Consider the following 21,503-nt stretch of genomic DNA (forward strand, 5'->3'; position numbering starts at 1 on the left):
ATAAATGTGACTGGTTACAAATTAATTGTAAAAAGACAAAGTTTAAAATAGACCTGAGTTGCTTCGTTGGACCTGCTAAATGTCAAGGCTTCAGCTACCTCTAGCTGCTTTGACCAACTTCTTCTTAAACCCCAACTACAAATATAATATAGAAACTATTCTTTTTTTTTTTTAATAAGAACTTTATTGAAGTTCCAAAATACAGTTAAAATACACAGCATAAAAAAGCTTGAGGAAAGAGCAAAAAGAAAAAAGAGAAGCTAAAAATTGCAAGAATAGCTAGGAAAAGGTACAAAGGAAGTGACTTTTGACCTTCTCCAACACAGATATAAATGTGTATTATAATACCTTAAACTCTTACTCTTAACTAAACCTTAACATTATTTCTATAAAAAATAACAATTTAACCATCAAAACCCAAAATCAAAACTTCATTTTTTTTCAGATACAAGCAAATAATCCAGAAGCGGTTTCCACATAGAAACAAATCCTGTCACAGTATTTTCTCTTATCAGTGCTGTCAGTTTTGCCACTTCCAATAATTTCACCATCCAGTCTTCGATTGTGGGAATTTGTTCATCTTTCCATCTTTGTGCATACAAAAGTCTTGCCACTGTTATTATGTACAAAAACAAAGGCCCAAATTTTCTTTTAAATTGAAACTATTCTTACGTGGCTACATGCTAGCTAGTACTTCCTAAATATTTTTGCTGCTGCATTTCAAACTCTTCCTATGCTCAGGAGTCCATGGCAAAACATTTGTTTATATCCAAATTGCTTCAGTTCTTCCACGCAGGACCTTTGGCATGGGAGTTCCTCTTCTGCATTTAATGCAGAGTAGGCAAGCCCTGGATTTCTGCAGTTTACTGTATGTTGGTTGCAATTTGTGCCTCATCTCATCTGCCTCTCTTGTCCTGTCTTTCTTCCTAACTGCACCTAAAATTTGCTAAGAAAAGATTCTCTTGAGTAGAGCTTTTCATGGCAACAATACAAGCCTTCTGGGAAGTTTTTTGAACTTCTCATATTAACCCAGAGCAGCGTTTCTCAACCTCGGCCACTTGCAGACGGTGGGCTTCAACTCCCAGAATTCCCCATGCTGGCTGGTGAATTCTGGGAGTCGAAGTCCACCCGTCTGCAAGTGGCCGAGGTTGAGAAACACTGATCTACAGACCACAGGGGGCTGAGTTGAAGCCGATGGCTGGAATCTGGAATAAATAAATAGGCTCCCGAGTCTGTCGAACGACGATGGAAAGAAAGAAAAAAGACAATTTGCAAGGTCACCATACACAGAATTTTGGCCGACGACTCTTGTGCAAACAGTCCAAAAAAGCCAAACCAGACCCTCAAACGCTGGAACATACTTGATTTTCAGGCCACGGACGGAGGACCAGAGGCCAAAAGGAAAGGGAGGACGCGCCTCCTCCCCATCCCCGCTCGCCCGGCCCCGAACACCTGGAGCCTGCCCGCGCGAGGACAGAGAGGAGGGGCGGGGCCGCGCGGCGCGGCGCGGCGCACCTGGAGCCGCGGGGGCGGGAGGGAAGGGCGGGGGCGGGCCGGGCAGAGGCTCCGCCCCCGCGGCCACAGGTGAGGCGCCGCAAGATGGCGGCTGCGGTGGCGGTCGGGGCTTCGCAGCTGACGCGGAGCCGCTGCCGGGGCTGCCTGCTCGGGGCCCTGCTGGGCGACTGCCTGGGCGGCGGCTTCGAAGGGCAGGACGCGGTCAGCGCGGCCGAGCTGCTGCGCTTCGTGCGCGCCCTGCAGTCGCCGCCCCCGCCCCGGGGAGGCCCAGCCGCGGGGCCGGGCGTGGAGGGCGGCCGCGCTTCGAGTGAGCAGCAGAACGGGACGGCCCGGGGCTCCAGTAGGTCGCTGCCCCCGTCCCTGGTGGGGAGGGACCCCACGTGCGTCGCGAGGATGCCTCCCCAGTTCGGGCGCCTTGCGGGGATTCCTCCCTCAGCATGCTGTTTTGTGTCTTCTTTCATTTTCTTTTGTTTCCGAATTTTTATTTTTTATATTTTACTTCATGTCATGTCATGTGTCATTTCTTTGTTTTCTTTCTGAATTTTTATTTTCTTTTTTATATTTTGTTTTCTATCTTATTATTTCATTATTATTTTCTTTTTAAATTTTATTTCACCTTTTATGTTTTATTTTATTTTTTAAACTTCATATTTTATTATTTCATTTTTAGATTTTTATTTTTAGATTTTGTTTTAGATTTTGTTTTATTATTTCATTTTTAGATTTTATTTTATTTTAATTTAATTTAATTTAATTCATTTATTTATTTCATTTTATTATTCCTGTTGCTAGGCCTAAAACTTTGGTTGCTGCTCTGATTCTCGCTCTCTTCATGGGGGGAGGGGGCAAAGGGGGACAAGACCCTTCCAGATAAAAGATTCAGCTGCTCTGCATCTCTTTTGGCTGTGTTGTAATTATGATGGGAATTACAGCTTACTAGGATGTATAGGGATGCGGTGGCGCTGCGGGTTAAACCGCTGAGCTGCTGAGCTTGCCGATCGGAAGGTCGGCGGTTCGAACCCGCGTGGCGGGGTGAGCTCCCATTGCTAGTCCCAGCTCCTGCCAGCCTAGCAGTTCGAAAACATGCACATGTGAGTAGATTAATAGGTACCACTTCGGTGGGCAGGTAACGGCATTCCGTTTAGTCATGCCAGCCACATGACCACGGAGGAAGTGTCTACGGACAAACGCCGGCTCTTCAGCTTTGAAACAGAGATGAGCACCGCCCCCTAGAGTTGGACACAGCTGGACTTAATGTCAAGGGAAACCTTTACCTTTACCTAGGATGTATAAAAGTGGGGTGGTTAAATGGAAGTGGTAACATTGCATCACCAATAAGGAAGGAATCACTGTCTAGATTTGCAGAGAGGAACAATTAATGTGGTTTCTAATAGTTACATTAGCTCAGCCTTTCTCAACTTTTTGACCTTGAAGGAACCCTTGAAATGTTTTTCAGGCCTCGAGGAACCCCTGCACATTCAGGCTCAAATTGTTATATTTGTTCCATGGGTAGGTCTGTATGTATGTATTAACAGTGTTCTTAAACTGAAAATAAAGAATGAAACTGACCTCTTGGATGTGAAGTTGCCTGAATTGGAAATGAGTTTTTAAATAAATCATGATCTCCCAGGGAACCCCTAGGGACCTCTCGCAGAACCCCACGGAACCCTGGTTAAGAAACCCTGCATTAGATATTAAGTATTATTGTATATTTAGTGGAAACATGCTTGCAAATAGAGTGGTAAGCATGAACATCTTGATGTCATTTTGCCAAATGTTTCATAAATGTTCTCTAAATTAGTAATACTGTATGGTAGTTATTTTGACTAAAGTTACTATATTAATGTCAGTTTGCCAGATTTATGTTCATTAAACAAACTGGCATAGTGACTTATGAATGTGACAACTACCCCCTTATTGACAAGGAGAAAGTATTATATCACTATTATTAGTGACACTACCATTATGTCATTTAACACAACAATCTCATTCTCTCTTGAATTAGGTTGCGAATAATATTAATGCATATTGCCAGATTGAATTTAATAAATAATGTTTATTAAACTGACAAACTTTTCATATATATATGTATGTATGTATGTATGTCAGTTCAATCATGTCTGATTCTTGGAGACTGCCTGGACAAGTCCCTGCAGTTGTCTTTGCAGGGTTTTTCAGGAGTGGTTTGCCATTGCCTCCTTCCTAGGGCTGAGAGAGAGTGACTGGCCCAGGGTCACCCAGCTGCCTTTGTGCCTAAGGCAGGACTAGAACTCACTGTCTCCTGGTTTCTAGCCTGGTGCCTGATTACTTAACCACTACACCAAGCTGGCTCTCAAGCTATTATTAGATTTTATTAAAATTATTAGATTTTTTTAACATTATAGTTAAAATAATTGTTTTATAATATAGTAATTATGAAATATAATTACAATTATATAATTTTAAAATATAATTAAAACATAAACATGATTAGCTTCTATTAAACTTCCAGTGTTTAACATGACAGAATTGTAGCCTAATTCACAAGGAGACTGATGAGTCACTTAGTGACCACAATGCTAGAAATAATTTGCCCTCTCCATTTTGTTCAGCTTGTCTTTCTCTAATTCACTTTTAGCAGTTGAGCTAAGAAGAAACACAATGGCAACATCCCTGTTTCCTCTTAGGGTCAGGAAAGGAGTAAACAGCCAGTTCATAGACTCCAAACTGCTTTTCAAGATTCCCAGTTGTGGATAACATTGTGTGCTTGATCCAAAGCCTGTAAAGCTTCCTTTGGATCTTCATACTAAATTCAGGAAGATTCTTTTTGAGTGTCCAGATGTGCAGAGGCATGGCAACAAACTTTCATATTTACACATGCTTCTGTACATATCTTAGCCTTTAGTGTGAGCTACTGAGTCTGCAAAGGGCCATTGAGGTCAAGAAGCATAAGAGGTAATAAGGTCCTTGATGCATTTACCTGTGAGAGAGAGAAAATGTGTACAGGTGAGTGTGCACGCATAGATACGTGTCTCTGTGTGTATAATATATATTGTTTTATTGTTTGCTCCCTAGAAATCCTCTGCTACAGCGATGATACAGCAATGGCCCACTCTGTAGTTCGGTCACTACTGGCCAAGCAAGATTTTGATGAAGTGGATATGGCAAAGAGGTAAGGCATGTGGCTGCTTTCAGGCAGAGGGAACCTTATTGGATTAGGTAGAGGTATGAGTTGGTTTGCATGAAAACCAAGTTTGTGCAGTGCAGGCTTATTCAACTTGAAAGTGAAGCAGGCCTGTCTGCTCTCAAGGGATAAACAGTATCTCATTCCCAGACCTCCTCTGTGTTTGGCAGAGAGCAGAGAAACATCCCAGATATTCTTTGATATCTTGAATTCTCATCAGCTCAAGTCCCACCTGCTGCTATGTCTGTATTTTATGAGTCCAGGTGGAAAGTAATGTTGGAACAGCTGTAAAGTGTTCATCAGGAACAGGCTGATATGGATCTACCCTGTCACAACGCACTGAAACATGAACAAGCCAACCACTTTTTAGCCTTATGTGTTATGCAAATCCAGGTGATAGAGCTAAATCATTGAAATCTTAGAAATATTAATAGAGCTGTGGACATTCTCTTGATGAGTTAGTATGATCAGTTAATATACACATGTGGATTAAATGAATCCTCCAAATAACATCCTTAGTGCTTGATCTGTACCCCTTAGTAAAGCAGTCTTCTCCTGCGGTTAGCATCTTTCCGAGCCAACAGAATGTATATGGAGTATTTTGTAACAAAGTTCTTCTCCTGGCAGGTTTGCAGAAGAATACAAGAAGAACCCTGACCGAAACTATGGAGCCGGCGTGATTACTGTATTCAAGAAACTCCTTAGTCCTAAAAGCAGAGATGTCTTTGAGCCCGCGAGACAGCAGTTTAATGGGAAAGGTTCCTATGGGAATGGTGGTGCCATGAGGATTGCAGGCATTTCGTTATCTTATTCGGATGTCCAAGATGTAAAGAAGGTGAGTTAATTGTTTTGGATTCCATGCCTACTATTTATGTAGCATTGAAAGCATTTTACACACAGCAGTCCTATTTGATACAACAAGCTAAGCCAGTGTTTCTCAACCTTGGCAACTTTAAGATGTGTGGACTTCAACTCCCAGAATTCCCCAGCCAGCATGCTGGCTGTAACTATCCCCATGCTGGCTGAGGAATTCTGGGAGTTGAAGTCCACACATCTTAAAGTTGCCAAGGTTGCGAAACACTGAGCTAAGCTATGCCAAGTACAGAGATCAAGAGACAAATCAGTTGTCTCTCGATCTGTATCATCAAAGTAGCCAATTTGGAACCACATGTTAGGGGCAGTCCAGGAGTTTTATTGTTTCTTGTTCTTCTTTCTCCTACCATCGTGGGTGGGCTGCCAATATTTCTGGGGAACTGAATGCCATTGTAGGTACTCTTAGGCTTGCTTTGGGGTGGAGACTCTCAAGGAATGCAGTCTTGAGAAGAGTGTGTGAACTATCCTTTTCCTGGTAAATACCCTCAGAGAAGAAATAACATTGAAACAGTTGATGGGTAATGCCAAGAAGTCTAGGATTGGCATCAGATGTGAACATTGGGGAGCAGTATTAGAACAGACTACCAATTTTTTTTTCCAGGAGAGCCATAAAATTAGCCATTAAGGAGTGTTGTGAAATTCAACAGTATGTTGAGTTATGAAGGAGATTTAGGAGATTTAGGAGATTTATGAAGGAGATTTATGGAGGAAGTGTTCATCCAAGATGTTTAACGAAGTCATATTTTGGATGTTGCTAGGTTAAATGCACATTCCACTTTTCCTTGCACACACTTTCTGCATATATGGCCTTGTTTAGGCGTTCGTCTGGGAACCAGCAAGCTAAACATATGTGAGAGATGTACATGCCCAATTGCGTAGAACCACTTTTCAGATCTGCTCCTTACATATCCTTAGTCTGTTCAGAGCTCTTTTGCACAGATAAGAAAACAGAACTATTCTTTTATCGAATGTGTCTATATGCCTTCCATTAATAGGTTCTGTCCTTTATTTTTGGTTGAATTAATTTTCATCAGATATTGTAGCCTTTCACATTAGGACGACTAGCACCGAAGACCTGGAATGAAGATCCATCTGTCTGTCTCTCTGTTTGTTTGTAACTCATTTTCCCTGTGAGTTCAGGAAAAGAAGGAGTAAAGTTTAATACGTATCTCATTAATGAGGCCTGTTCACTAAGCTTTGACTAAGACTTCATTGCCTTGAGAAGCTGGCTTATACTTGGTATATGTGGAAAAATTAACTTAGAATCTGGATTCATCCAGCGAAACTAAATACGAGAAATTCAGAAAGCAGTTGCTCCAAGATATGATAGCGCCCATCTCAAGGGGGATTAGACACATTCATAAAGGATGTGTCTCCCCTTGGTTCTCTACATGAAGAAGAACTGCAGCAGTTGGAGCGACAGTGGGAAGAAGACCTTTTCTTTCATGCGCTGCCGGTGGGCTTTCCTTGTGTGTTGGGTTAATTGACCCTAAATGAAGCATGTCCCATCTAGTCAAAGATAGGCACAAAGTCTTTGGACCAGTATATGCTTCCCTAGTAGTGTTGTAACTGCTTTCTTTAAAAAAAACCCTGTAAAGATCCTGTTTATATATTTATTTTAAAACATTTAAAGAATAAAATAAATCCCTACACAAAAGAGAAAAGAAAATAAGAAAAGAGGGTAGTCGATGGGAAATAAAATCTCAGTAAATAGTATTTACAATTGTCATAAAATTTAAAATTCATTTCATCGATTAAAGGATTAATTGAATATATAAAACTAAATGTATTGTATTATCTTGATGAAAGCTGTAAATCACTGTGAAACCCTAAATATTAATAGTTATATGTGTATCACCACTGTTAGTCACTACCTTAAATAAATGCACATGATCTTGTGAAAAAGAAGGAATAAAACTATTTAAAAAGACTAAAAACAATAGGTAAAAACAGTGTTAAGTTCTAGACTTCCTACCATTGTCCCTGACTGGTGATTATATCAAATTGTTTATAAATGTTAAAATTGCTTCTGGTTACTATCTTTACATTAAATAATTCACCCTTAAATACCATACTTTAAGGCATCTGAGTTTGCCTTGTTGTGTGATTGCTTTCTATCTGCTGCCAGCAATGGCCAAAACAAGTATTAAGGTAGTAAAGGAAGCCGCCTTTCCACTAATTATTTTAAGTTTTCCTAGCTTTTCTAAAACAATTGTTTTCTGTCTCTCCAGTTTGCTAAACTGAGTGCTGAGCTGACTCACGCAAACTCCTTGGGCTATAACGGAGCCATCTTGCAAGCCTTAGCAGTCCATTATGCTCTCCGTGGGGAGTCAAATCGGGACAAATTTTTGGAGCAGCTGATAGGCCACATGGAAGATGTGGAAGCTGATGACAAGTCTGTGGCTGATGCGCGAATGTAAGTAGTGTCTACATTTACGATTGGTTGTTGTAACACAAGGGGGCGGCACACAGAAATATTTCACCTCTGTGCCTTCTCATCAGGCTGGGCTATGAGGATCGCCCCTTTGCCAGGCGTTTAAAGAAGATCAAAGAGTTTTTGGAACAGGGTACTGTGTCCAGATCAGATGTGTTAAAAGAATTAGGTAAGTGCATTCCTAAATACAAGGAATAACTCCCCCTTCACAGTTTTGCAAGCAGAAAGGCTGTAATCTCTTTAATAAAAATAACTGAACTGCCCAGAGTCCCCCTGTTTGGGGGAGATGGGCGGTGATAGAAATTTGAATGAATGAATGAATGAAATAAACTTAGATGTGACATCTGCAGTCAGCAGCATGGTGAGCTAATGAATAAAGCCTTAATTCCTGCTCAGAATAAAAATGATTATTACTGCAACATTTATATGCCTGTGAGAAAGAGGAGCTAGGATGAAATTAACAGGCAGAAAGTTTGAGATACTTGCAGCTTTGTTCATTTGGCCCACTAAGCTCCACTGTTAAAGGCTGCTGTAATAATTGTAGGGAAAAGGCGTTCAGGATTCAGATACGCTCCCTGTGAGGAAGAATGTAAGTTCGGCATTTAAAGGAGGTATATCTCCAGTTGTCAGATGTTGGGGACTAGTACCAACATCTGTGTAACGTTGGCATAACATGCTTGTAGACTTTGCCAAAGTTTTTAACGGGCCCCATTCCTGCTGTTTGGCTTTTTCTTTACCACTCTGTAAAGGTGGAGACCTGCACCTTGTACCCAATACAAGCAGATGTGTAGTTCTTGTCTGGCATAATATTGCTGCTGCTGAGGGAAGGGCAGGGAGGCCCAAGCCCAGACCTAGCTTCTGCTGCCCTTCCATTTTTTCAGTAGCCTTGGAGGACTTGTTATTCCAGGTCATTCCTTGGAATGTGAATAAGACTCCTATAACTGTGTTTGGTACATATGACCATTTTTATTCTTTTTCTGGCCACTTTGCATTCGCTTGTGGCAGAAGGCTAGGTACCTCTGTTGTCATCTGCTAAAGGTAATTGAATCTTTTGATTCAATCCAGGCAATGGCATTGCAGCTCTGCATTCTGTCCCCACGGCAATCTACTCATTCCTGCGCTGCATGGAATCTCACCCAGATATCCCCGAGGACTACAACAGTCTGCAGCGGACCATTATCTACTGCATCTTATTGGGTGGGGACACGGACACGATTGCAACCATGGCAGGAGCCATTGCAGGGGCGTTTTATGGGGAAGAGCAGGTGCCCCAAAGCTGGAAGTACAGCTGTGAAGCCTTTGAGGAGACCGAGAAGCTGGCCGATGGCTTGTATGAACTCTACCGTCAGCAGACCTGAGCCAAGAATGGGAATTTGGCACCCAGCAATCCCATCTGTAGTTTTGCATCATGTTCCAGAGGAGGTGAATCGTGTCCGCAGTAGGGCAGTCTGTCTTCCCCCAAAGAATGTCTCGGCCGTAGTGAATGGCTGCCTGCTAAAGGTTTCTGCTGAAGCTGAAGTCCCAATTTTTGCTGCATAGTCACTGCTGAGCTTTCCTTTTCTCTTTGCTGTTTTTTTTTCCTGATTTTGAAATTTTTGTAATTACATCTTGGTTAGAGTCTAAATTCTCCCTTAGTTCATTGTACTAGGGGCTCTCTGTACAGCAGATGGGCTTCACGACAGTTTGCCAAGCAGGTCAAAAAGGAACTGAGATGGGACCATGTTTGGGCATAGTCAAAGGACAAATATGTAAGGGTTACAGCTTGACCCACTATTAGACTGGGAATTCACCAGGCAGAGCTGCACAAACTGCTTTTCTGGAACGTGTGTCTTTAATACCAGAAATGTGAGCTGGCATTAATAAATTTAGAACTTTTTGAAAAACCAAGGTGGCTGCACTGTAAATCAAAGGGCTGGATTGTATGATGATATTATTTCTGTGTTTCCTTAGGCATCAAAGAAATTAGGCCCTACTGTGAGACTAGGCTAAAATTGACAGTTGTGGCCATAACTTAAAAATGAACCAAACACGTGTGCAGAAAGGACAAGGCCAGAAATCTTGTCAAAAGAACCCTCAGAAAACAGATGAGAAGGAACCAAGAGCCAAAGGATATGCAAAAGAAGTGCCATCAGAAAAACAGAGGAAGAGTTAGGTGGAGAATCCAAGGAACCTTAATCCTATCAACAGCTGCCAAATTTAAAAATCAACAAAACAAAGGCTTTTCAGAATAAGAAAGGGTCCTGGGACACACCAGCTCTTTGAGTCGCTCTGAGTCCAGACTTGGTGGCTTCTGTTCCTCTAGCTAGTGCTTGGCCAGCCTAGTTGAGTAGAATTTGGGTAAGGGGGTGGCGAGTTAGAACGAGTGAGCCTGGGAACAACTGTATACTTTTAATCCGTAAAGCTTTATTATGGCTTTAAATTCAGCAGATACAGATAGTCCTTGACTTACGGCCATTCGTTTAGTGACCATTTGAAGTTAAAGTGGCACTGAAAAAAGTGACTTGTGACTGGTCCTTGCACTTATGACTGTTGCCGCGTCCCCGTGGTCACATGATCACGTTTCAGGCACTTGGCGACCAGCATGTATTTATATATCAAATTTTATTTATATATCAAATTTAGTCACCACCCATCTCAAGAGCCACCATTTATGATGGTTGCAGTGTCCCAGGGTCACCCAATCACCGTTTGCGACCTTCCTATCTGGCTTCCGACAAGCAAAATCAATGGGGGAAGCTGGATTTGCTTAATGACCATGTGATTCGCTTAACGACCGCAGCAAAAGTAAAATCGGGTACAGTCACATGATGCCTCATTTAACAGCTGCACTGCTTAGCGACTGAAGTTCCAGTCTCAATTGTGGTTGTAAGTCAAGGACTACCTGTATATCAATAGAACCTTGATTGCCACAGTGCTCAGTTGAAGGGTTTGTGAGTGAGCCTTCCCCACTGTCAACCAGGGCTGTGTGCTCTGTATGTTCCAGCTGCACCCATCTACACCACCAAGGTAGAAGGTAAGGGGGGGCTACGGGATCCATGTACCCTGACTGGCCACCTGAGTAGAGCGAGCGACTATAAGTTGAGCCAGGGTGTTTTGTAACACTGCTTCTTGCCTAACCAGCCCACCTCTGATAGCACCAGGCATATGGGATGGTGTTGGTAATAGAGGTATTGAACCCATCTCTGCAAACACAAATTGATACCGAGGAATTTACTGCAGTGTGGGTCACCGGGCACTGGATGCTCTGAATGGAAGCCAGGAAAGGCAGACTGAGTTGGCCAGGCACACACACTTCACTGCGCAGGCATGCTCAGGGCTTCCTATACTGCCAGTTTTGTTGGACATAGAGGCTATTCATCAGGCTAATGCATTCAGGCAGCTGAAAAATGAAAGTATGATTAGTAATCAGTCATTTTACTTGGGTTAATGTTGTACAGGGCAATCAAATTAATAAGTAGTTAACTATGGGGAATTTAACAAAATATTTGAGGCTAATGGCATACAAGGAAATTAGTAACAGTTAATAGTCTGGGGAGTTTAGTACAGTCATTTCAATTAGGGAAAGGTGAAGGAGTTCAAGGGAAGGGGTTGAGAAGCAATTTATTGACACAGTGTCCAGTTACAGGAGAAAAAAGGAAAAGACAAAAATTCACTTGCCACAAAGGAAGCAAATCTTATTGCTACAGTTGAAAAGGGTAGACGTGTACAAAATATAGCATTCATACACATATGCATGCTAAATTGGAGCATTAATACAGAGGCAACTTAGAAACAGAAAATAAAGTTATGAATAAGAACTTCTGGACTGAAGACAGGAAAACAAATCACCTTTAAACCACCTTTTCTTTGCAGCTCTGGAGTGCATTAGCACAGTTTTGGTCCTCAAAGATTGGGGTTAGATGGATCCTCCAACTGTTGAAGGGAAAGGAAGGTGGGTGTTCCTCTCGGTAGCTGCTTGTGGGTGCTCCTGGGCTTCCTGAAGCTGTGGTTCTCCTGGAGGTGAGGACCCAGACCAGTTCGAAGGATGGGCCTTGGCACACTGCTTATCTGTCTGATTCTGAACCCAGCTGGTCAGATGTAATGGGCTGTGAGGATAACCTTGAAGAAGAGGAGGAAGAGCCGCACCAAGGCAATGGCCAGATAAGAGGAATCAGTCCAAAGCAGGAATATGATTTGAGGAAGCATCTCAGACTGGACCCTCCCTAGTTCCCCTGGGGATAAAGGCAGGGAGGGAGGGGAGACGCACTTTCAGAGTTGCAGGATTCTGTTACTGGTACCCTATAATAGCCAATTTGGTGCAGTGGTTAAAGGCATCAGGCCAGGAACCGAGAGGCTGTGAGTTCCAGTTCCGCCTTAGGCACGAAGCCAGCTGGGCGACCTTGGACCAGTCCCTCCCTCTCAGCCCTAGGAAGGAGGCAATGGCAAACCACTTCCAAAAATCTTGCCAAGAAAACTGCAGGGACTAGTCCAGGCAGTCCCCAAGAGTCAAAAGTGACCTGAAGGCACTCAAACAAAAAAAAACCTATAAAAGTAATTTTACTAAACAAATCTTTATTATAGTCAAAGACTAATTGTAGTATCCACGACTTTGGTGTTCAAGTCTGGTCTACCGGGAAAGGCTGATGTCAAGTGAAAACGGCAAGCTCTTTCAGCCTGGGATGCCCAACTCAGCAAGGCTGCTTCAGGACTCTGCTTTCAGAGTCCAGGGAGGCAACATCCTGGAGGGGCCAACCACCTTCTTGGGGGCTGCAACAGCAAGTGTAGCTCAGGAAGAACTTGACAGACCTCTGCCCACTGGGGGAGAGGGTGGCTCACACTGGCTGCTCTGAAGTCCAGCGTCTGGCCTCAGGTGGTTCAACATGGTTTCCCTCTGGGATGAACAGAAAACTGGCAATGTGGGGGCAGTCTCAGTGCTGGGTGTCTCCCCTTCCTCCGCCCCTGACTTTTGCTATTGAGGGAGAGGGAGATTCAAAGGATGTTTTTCTTTCCATTTTTAAAAAGAGCTCCTTTTATAGAAGATTTCACCCCCGAGGCAAAAGTATTAGCAGCCCAGGTAGGCCCACTGGGGGACAAAAAAAAGGGGGTCAAGAGAATCATGAAATTTTTTTAAAAATGGGAAAGGCCTGGCCAGATGTCTAGATTTGGCTTCCTCCTGGCCTGAACAAAAGAATTGCCGAAAAGTTGATTTCCCAGAAAAGGTCTTCCCTGTTCATTTTGATTAGCCAAAAGGATTCCAAGGAAAGCCCAGGAGGTACCTTACACAGATGTCCTTTTGCTACACACTGCCCTTCTTTTACCATGTGCCAACTATCTGCAATGTAAGTAGAGTTGAGGGGAGGTGTTTAGGAAGGTCATCCTGGGGTCCTTTAGTATCACATTCATTCTGTTTTTATGAGAATTGTACTTGGGGGCCCGTGAAGCCACCCACCTTTCTTCAGACTGGGTTCCTGCACCATCTTGTCCTGCCTGCCAGATCCCTCCTACTGTGTAGGACATCGGTTGCACTATAGAAGGCAACCGTTTCCTGCAGTCAAGGTTTTTGATCTGTTGTTTTGACCATTGCCAAAAGGCTGCACAAACACTGGGCCATCCTGGAGTACAATTTTAGAAAGAGGGAGCAGATCAACATGTTGTCCTACCGAGTCTTATATTTAGAAGAGAATCTCTGTAGCTCAGGGTTGAACTGTGGAGTCCTTGGTGCTCTCTGAGCTTGGTTGTTTTCCTGAAGACGTTTCATGACCCAACTAGGTAACATCATCAGTGCAGGTGAGTGTGAGGTTTGCTCCCTGTTATAAACTCATACGTACTGATGATGTTACCTAGTCGGGTAATGAAATGACTGCAAGCAAGCAAGTTCAGAGGACCAAGGACTCCAAGTCTCATATTTATTTTTCAAAGTATTATATTTTCAAAGGAATGCAGTTTCAGGGGAATTCTGAATTTATTTTCAAGAAAAGAACCCAACTGAAATTGGTACCTGAGGACTGTGAAGCCAACTCTCTCTCTTCAATACTGTATTGCATTCCAAAGAAGCAGGGGCCAGTTTTCATAGGCACAGGTTGGCAGTAAATCTGGTCCTTAACTAGAGGGGTAATTGCATGCCTGTTGGCTTATAAGCCTTGTGATTATTACTTTTCTTCATTTCACAATGTAGGGACAGAAAGGTGGGCTGTTCTGTAGATGAGTAGTAAATATATGTATGTATATTTGCAGGTGATTACTGGAAATGCAAATAAATCTCTGTAAAATAAGATTTATTGAAGCTGGATCAATACAATCAAGTACTGTAATTTCAGTTCAGAAGTGAAGGCCAGTCTGATCACAAACAGGAGTGCATTTCAAAACGAATTTACTATGAACAGTGCATGTAACATAAGTATTTACAAAAACTAAAAATCCTCTATATAGTAGATTAGAAACAAAGATACTAGCGCCGTGTTTTTTTTAAGGAAAGGACCTCCTCATGGTATATGAAGATGCACATTGTAATGCATAGTTAAAGGACGTTCCAGACCCACTCTTTCTGCTGACTGAAACTCAGCTCCTACAACTCCCAAACGAAACCCCAATCTTTTGTGACAAAGATTAGATACTGTATATCTGGATAAAGATAAGCTAACGATGGTTTGCTAATTAGCTTCTTTAGCCCACGCTTCATCGTCCTGTATGTGATTGCTGCTTTTTTGTTACGCTTATAATGCATGCATACAGAAGGGTTATGCTTTGCACGAGAAGAGAATAATCAGGTTGTAAAACTTGACACCTGGAAATCTTTTCCCTAGTTTTGAATTTGGAGAAAATGTTGCATTATGTCTTTGTTTTGTGCCTTGCCGGCGCACAAATGGCAAATATACATAGGGGGGAAAAGGTTTTCTGTGCAGTAGAGCATGCTATAAATAAATGATGCCCAGGGCACCGAGGGCAAAACCTGGATTTATGGGATCTCTTCTGCTGTTAGAATGCTTCATTTTTTCCACTATAGGCAGCATTGTTTTGCTAAACACTTAACACATTTTCTTTGAACGAAGGGTGTTAAGAGCAGAACCGAAAGACTCTGCTCCACAGGAAAATAGACTTAAATCAAGAGCACCAACCTCTTAAACCGGCCTTTGAGCGCCAGGCACGCAGAAAATGTGCACCCTTGGCTCCATCAATGTTAGCCTGTGGGGTACCAAAGCGAAAACAAAGATAGTATTGCATGTGGAGTGTGCCTCTGGCATTATTCTCATCTTCAGGAATTTAGAAAACAATCAGTTGGAATTAGAAAATCTTAAGCCTGTTCGTTTGTTGTGCCTAAATCAGACAAATCGGCTTCAGTTTTAAAAGAGGATGATAGGAAAGAAAAAAAGCCAGTGGGTAGAATATTTAAAATAGCAGATGACTTAAATATCTTATTCCCCGGCATCCTTCTTGCCTGTTGTTTTTACCGTTCAGGGTATGGCGTTTCTCACTCAAGTGAAACCCTAGAATGTTTGCCAACAAATTCAGTGCTGATTGCAATTATGGAGTTGTTGAAATGTTTATGTTTACAGTCAATCTGGAAAACATACCAGGCTGCTCTGGCCATTTCTGGACCCAGGAAAAGAATAGTTAATTAAATCCATCTATTTTCTTCATAATTTATGCAGAAAGGAATCCTTAGCATATTTTTATGTGCTATTATTTCTTTTGATGAGAGAACCCTCTTTTTAGCATTTAAGGGGAACAGATTGCTACTTTAAAAAAGCATTGTACAAGACCAAGGCTTTGATTGTTTCTAATTAGCTAAGATAAATTCACATCATCAAAGTTTATTCTATTGTTTCCAAAAGCTGTGAACTGTAACTCAGTTAAGAGATATTTCAAGCATTATTGAGATAAAGTGTGTGTGTGTGTGTGTGTGTGTATTACACATGCATACACCAGACAGTGAAGTTATTCCTAAATAATGAAAATATTTGCACACTACACTTTGCGCCTTTTTCAAAAGGATATTGCACTACTCAAAATGTCTTTTAAAGGAGCTAATAATAATAATAGCACCATTGTGGAAATTACTGAAGGGAAACCAAGAGTTTTACTTAAAAAAAAAAGATATCAAATATTTTACGGAGTTCAGTACAGGTAGTGTCTTGCACCTGATGTACATATGGCCAGCTGATTTACCCAGGGGCTCTTAAACATAAGGAGTCCTGCTTTTCCAGTTGATTTTAGAAGTCTCTGCATGGCATTGAAATAATAGCTCACTTGCCATCCCTTTTCCCATAAACATCTAATGGGATGCTTTAAAGATACATAGAGCTTTGTGTAAAAGATGCTTAAGCAAAGCATTCCAGAATTTCATAATTCACCCTTCTGGGTCTTCATTATGCCTCAGGCCATGACTGAAATCACATTTTAAAAGAGCTAAACAAAGGAAGGTGGTGCCTTCAGGTGATAAAGGAACCCCACGACGTTAAATGCTATTGCTGCTGCAGCTTTCCCAACCCCTTCTGACTTTCAAGGGCCGCCTTCGCCTCCCCAGAGACACGATGGGCAGCCTCGGTGGGCTTGGCGTGCCATGCCGTCACAAGGATAAATTGAATTCCAAATCCAAAGATGGTCCAGCAACTGCTGTTCTCTCCCCCGGATGCTCTTCTTGGCTGGGTCAAAGCAATTGTTGCTTGCACCATCCTTCCCAGTGACTTTTCTGTTTTTTATTTTTCAAGAAAGACAGGTTTATGACAAAAGGGGAGAAAAGGAGGTATTCCCAACGACCGTTATGTGGGACAGAGAAGGAATCCGGAAAAAGAAGAATGGATGTATTCTGTGGAGTACAAACCATTGGCTTGGTCTGATGGCATCTGGATCCAAACTTGGTCGTTTTCTTTGAGTTCAAGCACGGCGCTCCCCGACGCTTGGTCTAAATAGCCTTTTTTGTATTCGTCGTATGTGTAGGTGGCAGGTACGTTGTTTTTATAAAGGGCCACCCAGACGTTGGTTCCTTTAACGTGGACATGATAGGCAAAATAATAGACGCCCGAAATGGGACAAGTGAAGATGCCCGTTACTGGGTTATAGCCATTCTGCCCGTTGTACAAAGTCCTGTCGAATTTTACAGGCATCCCTGAGGCTGGGAAGGGTGAACTCAAGATGGCGGTGAAAGCAGGCAACATCTGGGCAGAGAGCTCCCCCCGGCCAAACTGGGGCTTCCCGGGCTTCCCGTTCCCCAGCACTGCTCCTTCGACACCTCCATCTGGCAAGTGGTGGCTGTCAATCTCTGTGGCAGCCAAAACTCCTGGGGCCCCGGGGGGGCCTGGGGGCCCTGGAGGCCCCGGAAGCCCAACAATTCCAGGGTTGCCAGGAACCCCTGGAGGGCCAGAGGGACCTATAATGCCTGGCTCCCCAACTCTACCAATTCCTGGGGCCCCCGGGAGGCCAGGTTCGCCCTTCAAGCCCTTCAAACCTTGGGGCCCCATGGGACCAGAGGGGCCTTGTAAACCCGGTATTCCTGAAGGACCTCGGAGGCCTGGTTGGCCTGGGATCCCCGCATCTCCCTTTGAACCCTGGGGCCCAGAAAGGCCCGGAGCCCCAGGAAGCCCCATGAAGCCAGCTTCTCCCTTGGGACCCATTGAGCCAGGCATCCCTTGGGTGCCAGGGAGCCCTCTCTCCCCAGGAATCCCTGGCTTCCCCCCAAAACCACTGGGCCCCTGATCTCCCCGCAGGCCTGGGGGTCCCATAGGCCCACTTGGCCCTACTTCACCTTTCAGGCCAGGGAGCCCATGCTTGCCTGGCAAACCCATGGAGCCTGGAGGGCCGGGGCCCCCAGCCAGGCCAGGGGGGCCCATCTCCCCTGGCTCTCCATCCATCCCCAGCTCCCCCTTGTCTCCAAGGATTCCTGGCACTCCAGGCTGCCCACGGTCCCCCTTTAAGCCAGGGAGACCCGGTTTCCCATACCCTGTAGGGCCCGGCATCCCTGGAAGGCCACGAAGACCAGGTTCTCCCTTGGGTCCCAAAGGGCCTGGCAGACCTGGCATGCCAGCTATGCCAGGCACCCCGGTGCCACCCACACCCGGTGGGCCACGAGGGCCCATAGGCCCAGGCTGCCCACTCAGCCCTGGCTCACCCGGAAGCCCTAAGTCCCCTTTGCTTCCTGGCACCCCGGGCAGCCCATCCAGCCCTGGCTTCCCAAGGCCAGGAGGCCCCGGAGGCCCTGCTGGGCCAGGCAGGCCCCCATTCCCCCGAGGGCCCAGCAGTCCAGGCTTCCCCACACCATTCTCACCCTTCACTCCACGCTCGCCTCGGGGGCCAGGTTCTCCTTTGGCCCCGGGTTCTCCCCGGAATCCGGGGAGCCCTGGGCTCCCGGTTGCACCTGGTTTTCCATTCACAGAGAGTCCAGCAGGTCCAGGCAGACCCGGCGGCCCTGGCCAGCCGCGTGGGCCTTGATCTCCTCGAGGGCCAGGCTCCCCTGCCACCCCAGGCATCCCCTTCATCCCAGCCTTGCCTGGGAGCCCTGGAAGGCCCGGTTTGCCAATGCCAGAAAAGCCAGGTGGGCCAGCAGGGCCCGGTTGTCCGTGAAGTCCTGGTTTGCCGGTGCCCGGTTTCCCGGGGTAGCCTGGTGGGCCAGGTGGTCCTCTTGGGCCCGGCTTTCCCGGTGGTCCAGGTTCCCCCTTGAGGTCCATAGGCAGCAGTGGTGGAGGCATATCTGTGAAGAGATGAAGGACACATCTCTCAGGGCAGGCAGAGCATCTTGGCAGAGATCGAGCAGGGCAAAGAACCTGTTCCTGTGACTTGTAGAGAGAGATGGTCCTCAACTCTCTTCCTGCCACAGGAGGGCCCTTTGCTGCAAGTCTTGAGGAAGCCTGCTGCCGCAGCAAAACCCTATGAAGCAAGAAGCTTCTTCAAAGGGATCTTCTGGGCAGTGCAAAATATTTGGAACTGTTTTGAGCTCAAAACAGCAGCTTCAAGTTTGAAACGGGTTGCTCTGACCTAGGCTGACCATATTTCCTCGAGACAAAAACAGGACATTGGGATGGCAAAACGGGGCAGGGCCGGGCGATGGGCTGAATTGGTAGGCAGGAACTTCTCTGGTTTTCTCGGGCTGGGAATCTTCCGATTCCTTCGTTTGCGAGAGGCAAGGCTGGGCTGGAGAGTCTAGTGAACTGTTGTCCCCAACCAACCATTCCTCCTCTGGCTGTGCTTTTACGTTCTTTTCTTCCTGCCATTTCAAGGCAGGAGCCAATCGGCTCACCCTTTGGTTACCGCCTATCAGTCAATCCTGTTTTTTCCTTTTTAAGTTTCCTGGTGTGTTGAGCTCTGCGGCTTTTTCCCCGCCATTTCTGCTGAGCTCCCCCTCCTTCCACTCAAAGTCAGACTACTTCTGACAGGTTTGCGGGAATGTTCAAATTTTTAAGTACAGTTTTTAAGAAAGCAGGACAAAATGGACATTTATGTTAAAACGACGGGACAGTCTGGAAATGTTAAAAAAACAGGACTGTCCCGTTCAAAACAGGACGTACGGTCAGCCTATCTGACCTTATTGGAAGGTCCAAGAAGGGAGAATATATGAACCCCAGGGTTGAACTGTTGGGTTCTTGGTGTTCTCTGAGCTCAGTTGTTAGTTTTGTTTGGTTTTGACCCAGCCTGCTAATGAAACGTCTGCAAGAAAACAGCCAAGCTCTGAGAACCTACCAAGAACCCAACTTATTGGAAGTCTTCTGACACTGTTCTGGTCTCAGAACAGCTCTGCTTTAAACAGAGAATAGTCTTTCAAGCTTGAGAACACTGAATTTGACGTGTCTGTAGGGTTGGATCTCTCTGCGACAGTTGGAGGGCTTAGCAAGACTTCTGTATGGTGAAGCCTCAACCCAGACTCAACTCCCAAATTTCAACTTTGTCATTGGTTTCCCCATCTTTGAAGGCTAACATTCAGGGCAGTCACAAATTGAGTGAAAGGCTCAGCTGTAGGGATCAAAGTCCCGCTTTTTTAAAAGAAAAAAAATGACAACAATTAGCATGCAAAACAATAGTGTTCAGAGGAGACTATTTTTTGTTTCTGTTTAGTAGTGCAAAATTTAAATTCATTTGCCTGCCATGGCTTCTGTCTTTTAAAAATAAATCTTATAGGAATCTGTAGAAGTTTCACTCCCTCTGGGCAGAAAGGCGAGGTAGACACTGCAGTAATAATAGCAACAATAATAATTTTGTTTCTCCTTTCCTTTCGTCTCTTTATTCCTATCTTAATCCAGGCCTAAGACCCAGTCGCTTCATAACGTTTTCAAAGGTTCGGCCCATGCTACTTTATTTCTTTCAACTGATACAAAACTACTTCACCAAATTAGATGCCAACAAAAGGACGCGGATGGCACTGGCAGAATTAACTCTGAGTTGGCATGGGAAGATTTTTTTCATTTTTATATATGAAAAAAACCTAAATTACCACTGAAGTGATTTTCTTTGTTAGTGGAAATTTTGAACTGTACATCAAAAGTTTGCCCCATCCACGGCTGTAGTAAGGATCACATGAATTTCCTAGATCTTTGCCCGTTTAAGCTCTTGCACTGTAATAATGCAACCAAAACATGTATGCTTAAGCAAGATTTTTTTTTTCCAGTTGGTGTTTGGAAAAACGCCTTCCCAAAGAAAATTATTTCAATATGTTCTTGTGCTTTTGAAACTTTAGAAGAGAATGAGCTTTCTAGGTCACCGGAACAAGGAAGCGCTGTCAGGGTGATGTGAGCATGAAAGAGAAAACACACCACTGTCCCCTGCCCCGTCTTCTGAAAAAGAATGGGGGGCATGCAGGGGCCACAGCCCAGAGCAACTGGCCAATTCTAGCCAAGGAAAGGGGGTGGGGGGAAGGAGCATGATTCGAATTAGAATCTTCTCAAAGGAAAAGATGCAATTCTGTGACCCAGACTTGGTATCCTTCAAACGTGTTGTGTTCTCATATTCCCTAGCCCTCATCCAGACAACACTGGTTTGAGGAAGGAGACCTCCAGTCCTCACACTTATGACCACTGCAGCATCCCCCCCGTCACACGATCACGATTTGGGAGCTTGGCAACTGGTTTGCATTTATAACCATCACAGTGTCCGGTGGTTATATGATCGCCATTTTTGACCTTCCTGGCCAGCTTCTGGCAAGCAAAATCAATGGGGAACCATGTGATTTGCTTAACGATGATGTGGTTCACTTTATGATGTGATTCACTTAACAACCGCCACAAAAAGGTCGTAAAATCAGGTCAGATTTGCTTAATGACTGCTTCGCTTAGCAATCAAAATTCTGGTCCCAATTGTGGTTGTTAAGTGAGGACTACCTGTACTGTAAAACCTGCATTGAAAGGGTGAGCAAATTCTCCACCTTGGTGGTGAGAATACCAGGGAATTAAGACGAGAAGGACAAAGAAACTGTGTTGAATAGTCCTGCTAATACAGACCAGGAAAAGCGGAAGCTGAATTGTGGTCAAAATCCAAAGGCCCCTCATGAAACGAAGGATTTGCTTTTGTCAAATTACATTTGTATCTCTCCTTTTCTGGAATGATCGATGAGGCTAG

The 21,503-nt window shown here is 44.4% G+C and overlaps 2 protein-coding genes across 3 annotated transcripts; one reads left to right on the forward strand and one right to left on the reverse strand.

Annotated features, from left to right (window-relative positions):
• Positions 1–1,589: 1,589 nt before the first annotated feature.
• On the forward strand, positions 1,590–9,868 carry ADPRS (ADP-ribosylserine hydrolase). Of its 2 annotated transcripts, XM_063312142.1 has the most exons (6): positions 1,590–1,855; positions 4,570–4,666; positions 5,306–5,513; positions 7,783–7,967; positions 8,054–8,154; positions 9,051–9,868. In XM_063312142.1, exons 1-6 carry the CDS (start codon positions 1,600–1,602, stop codon positions 9,341–9,343), a joined length of 1,140 nt encoding a protein of 379 aa, XP_063168212.1. In that variant the 5' UTR covers positions 1,590–1,599; the 3' UTR covers positions 9,344–9,868. The 2 variants fall into 2 exon arrangements, with proteins under 2 accessions (XP_063168212.1, XP_063168213.1); XM_063312143.1 differs by lacking the exon at positions 8,054–8,154.
• Positions 9,869–15,271: 5,403 nt separating this feature from the next.
• Positions 15,272–18,648, reverse strand: COL8A2 (collagen type VIII alpha 2 chain). Its single transcript, XM_063312146.1, has one exon. It carries the CDS (start codon positions 18,644–18,646, stop codon positions 16,724–16,726), a length of 1,923 nt encoding a protein of 640 aa, XP_063168216.1. The 5' UTR covers positions 18,647–18,648; the 3' UTR covers positions 15,272–16,723.
• Between the last annotated feature and the right edge of the window lie 2,855 nt (positions 18,649–21,503).

The sequence above is a fragment of the Candoia aspera genome, chromosome 10 (genome assembly GCF_035149785.1).
Source record: "Candoia aspera isolate rCanAsp1 chromosome 10, rCanAsp1.hap2, whole genome shotgun sequence".
NCBI lineage: Eukaryota > Metazoa > Chordata > Lepidosauria > Squamata > Boidae > Candoia > Candoia aspera.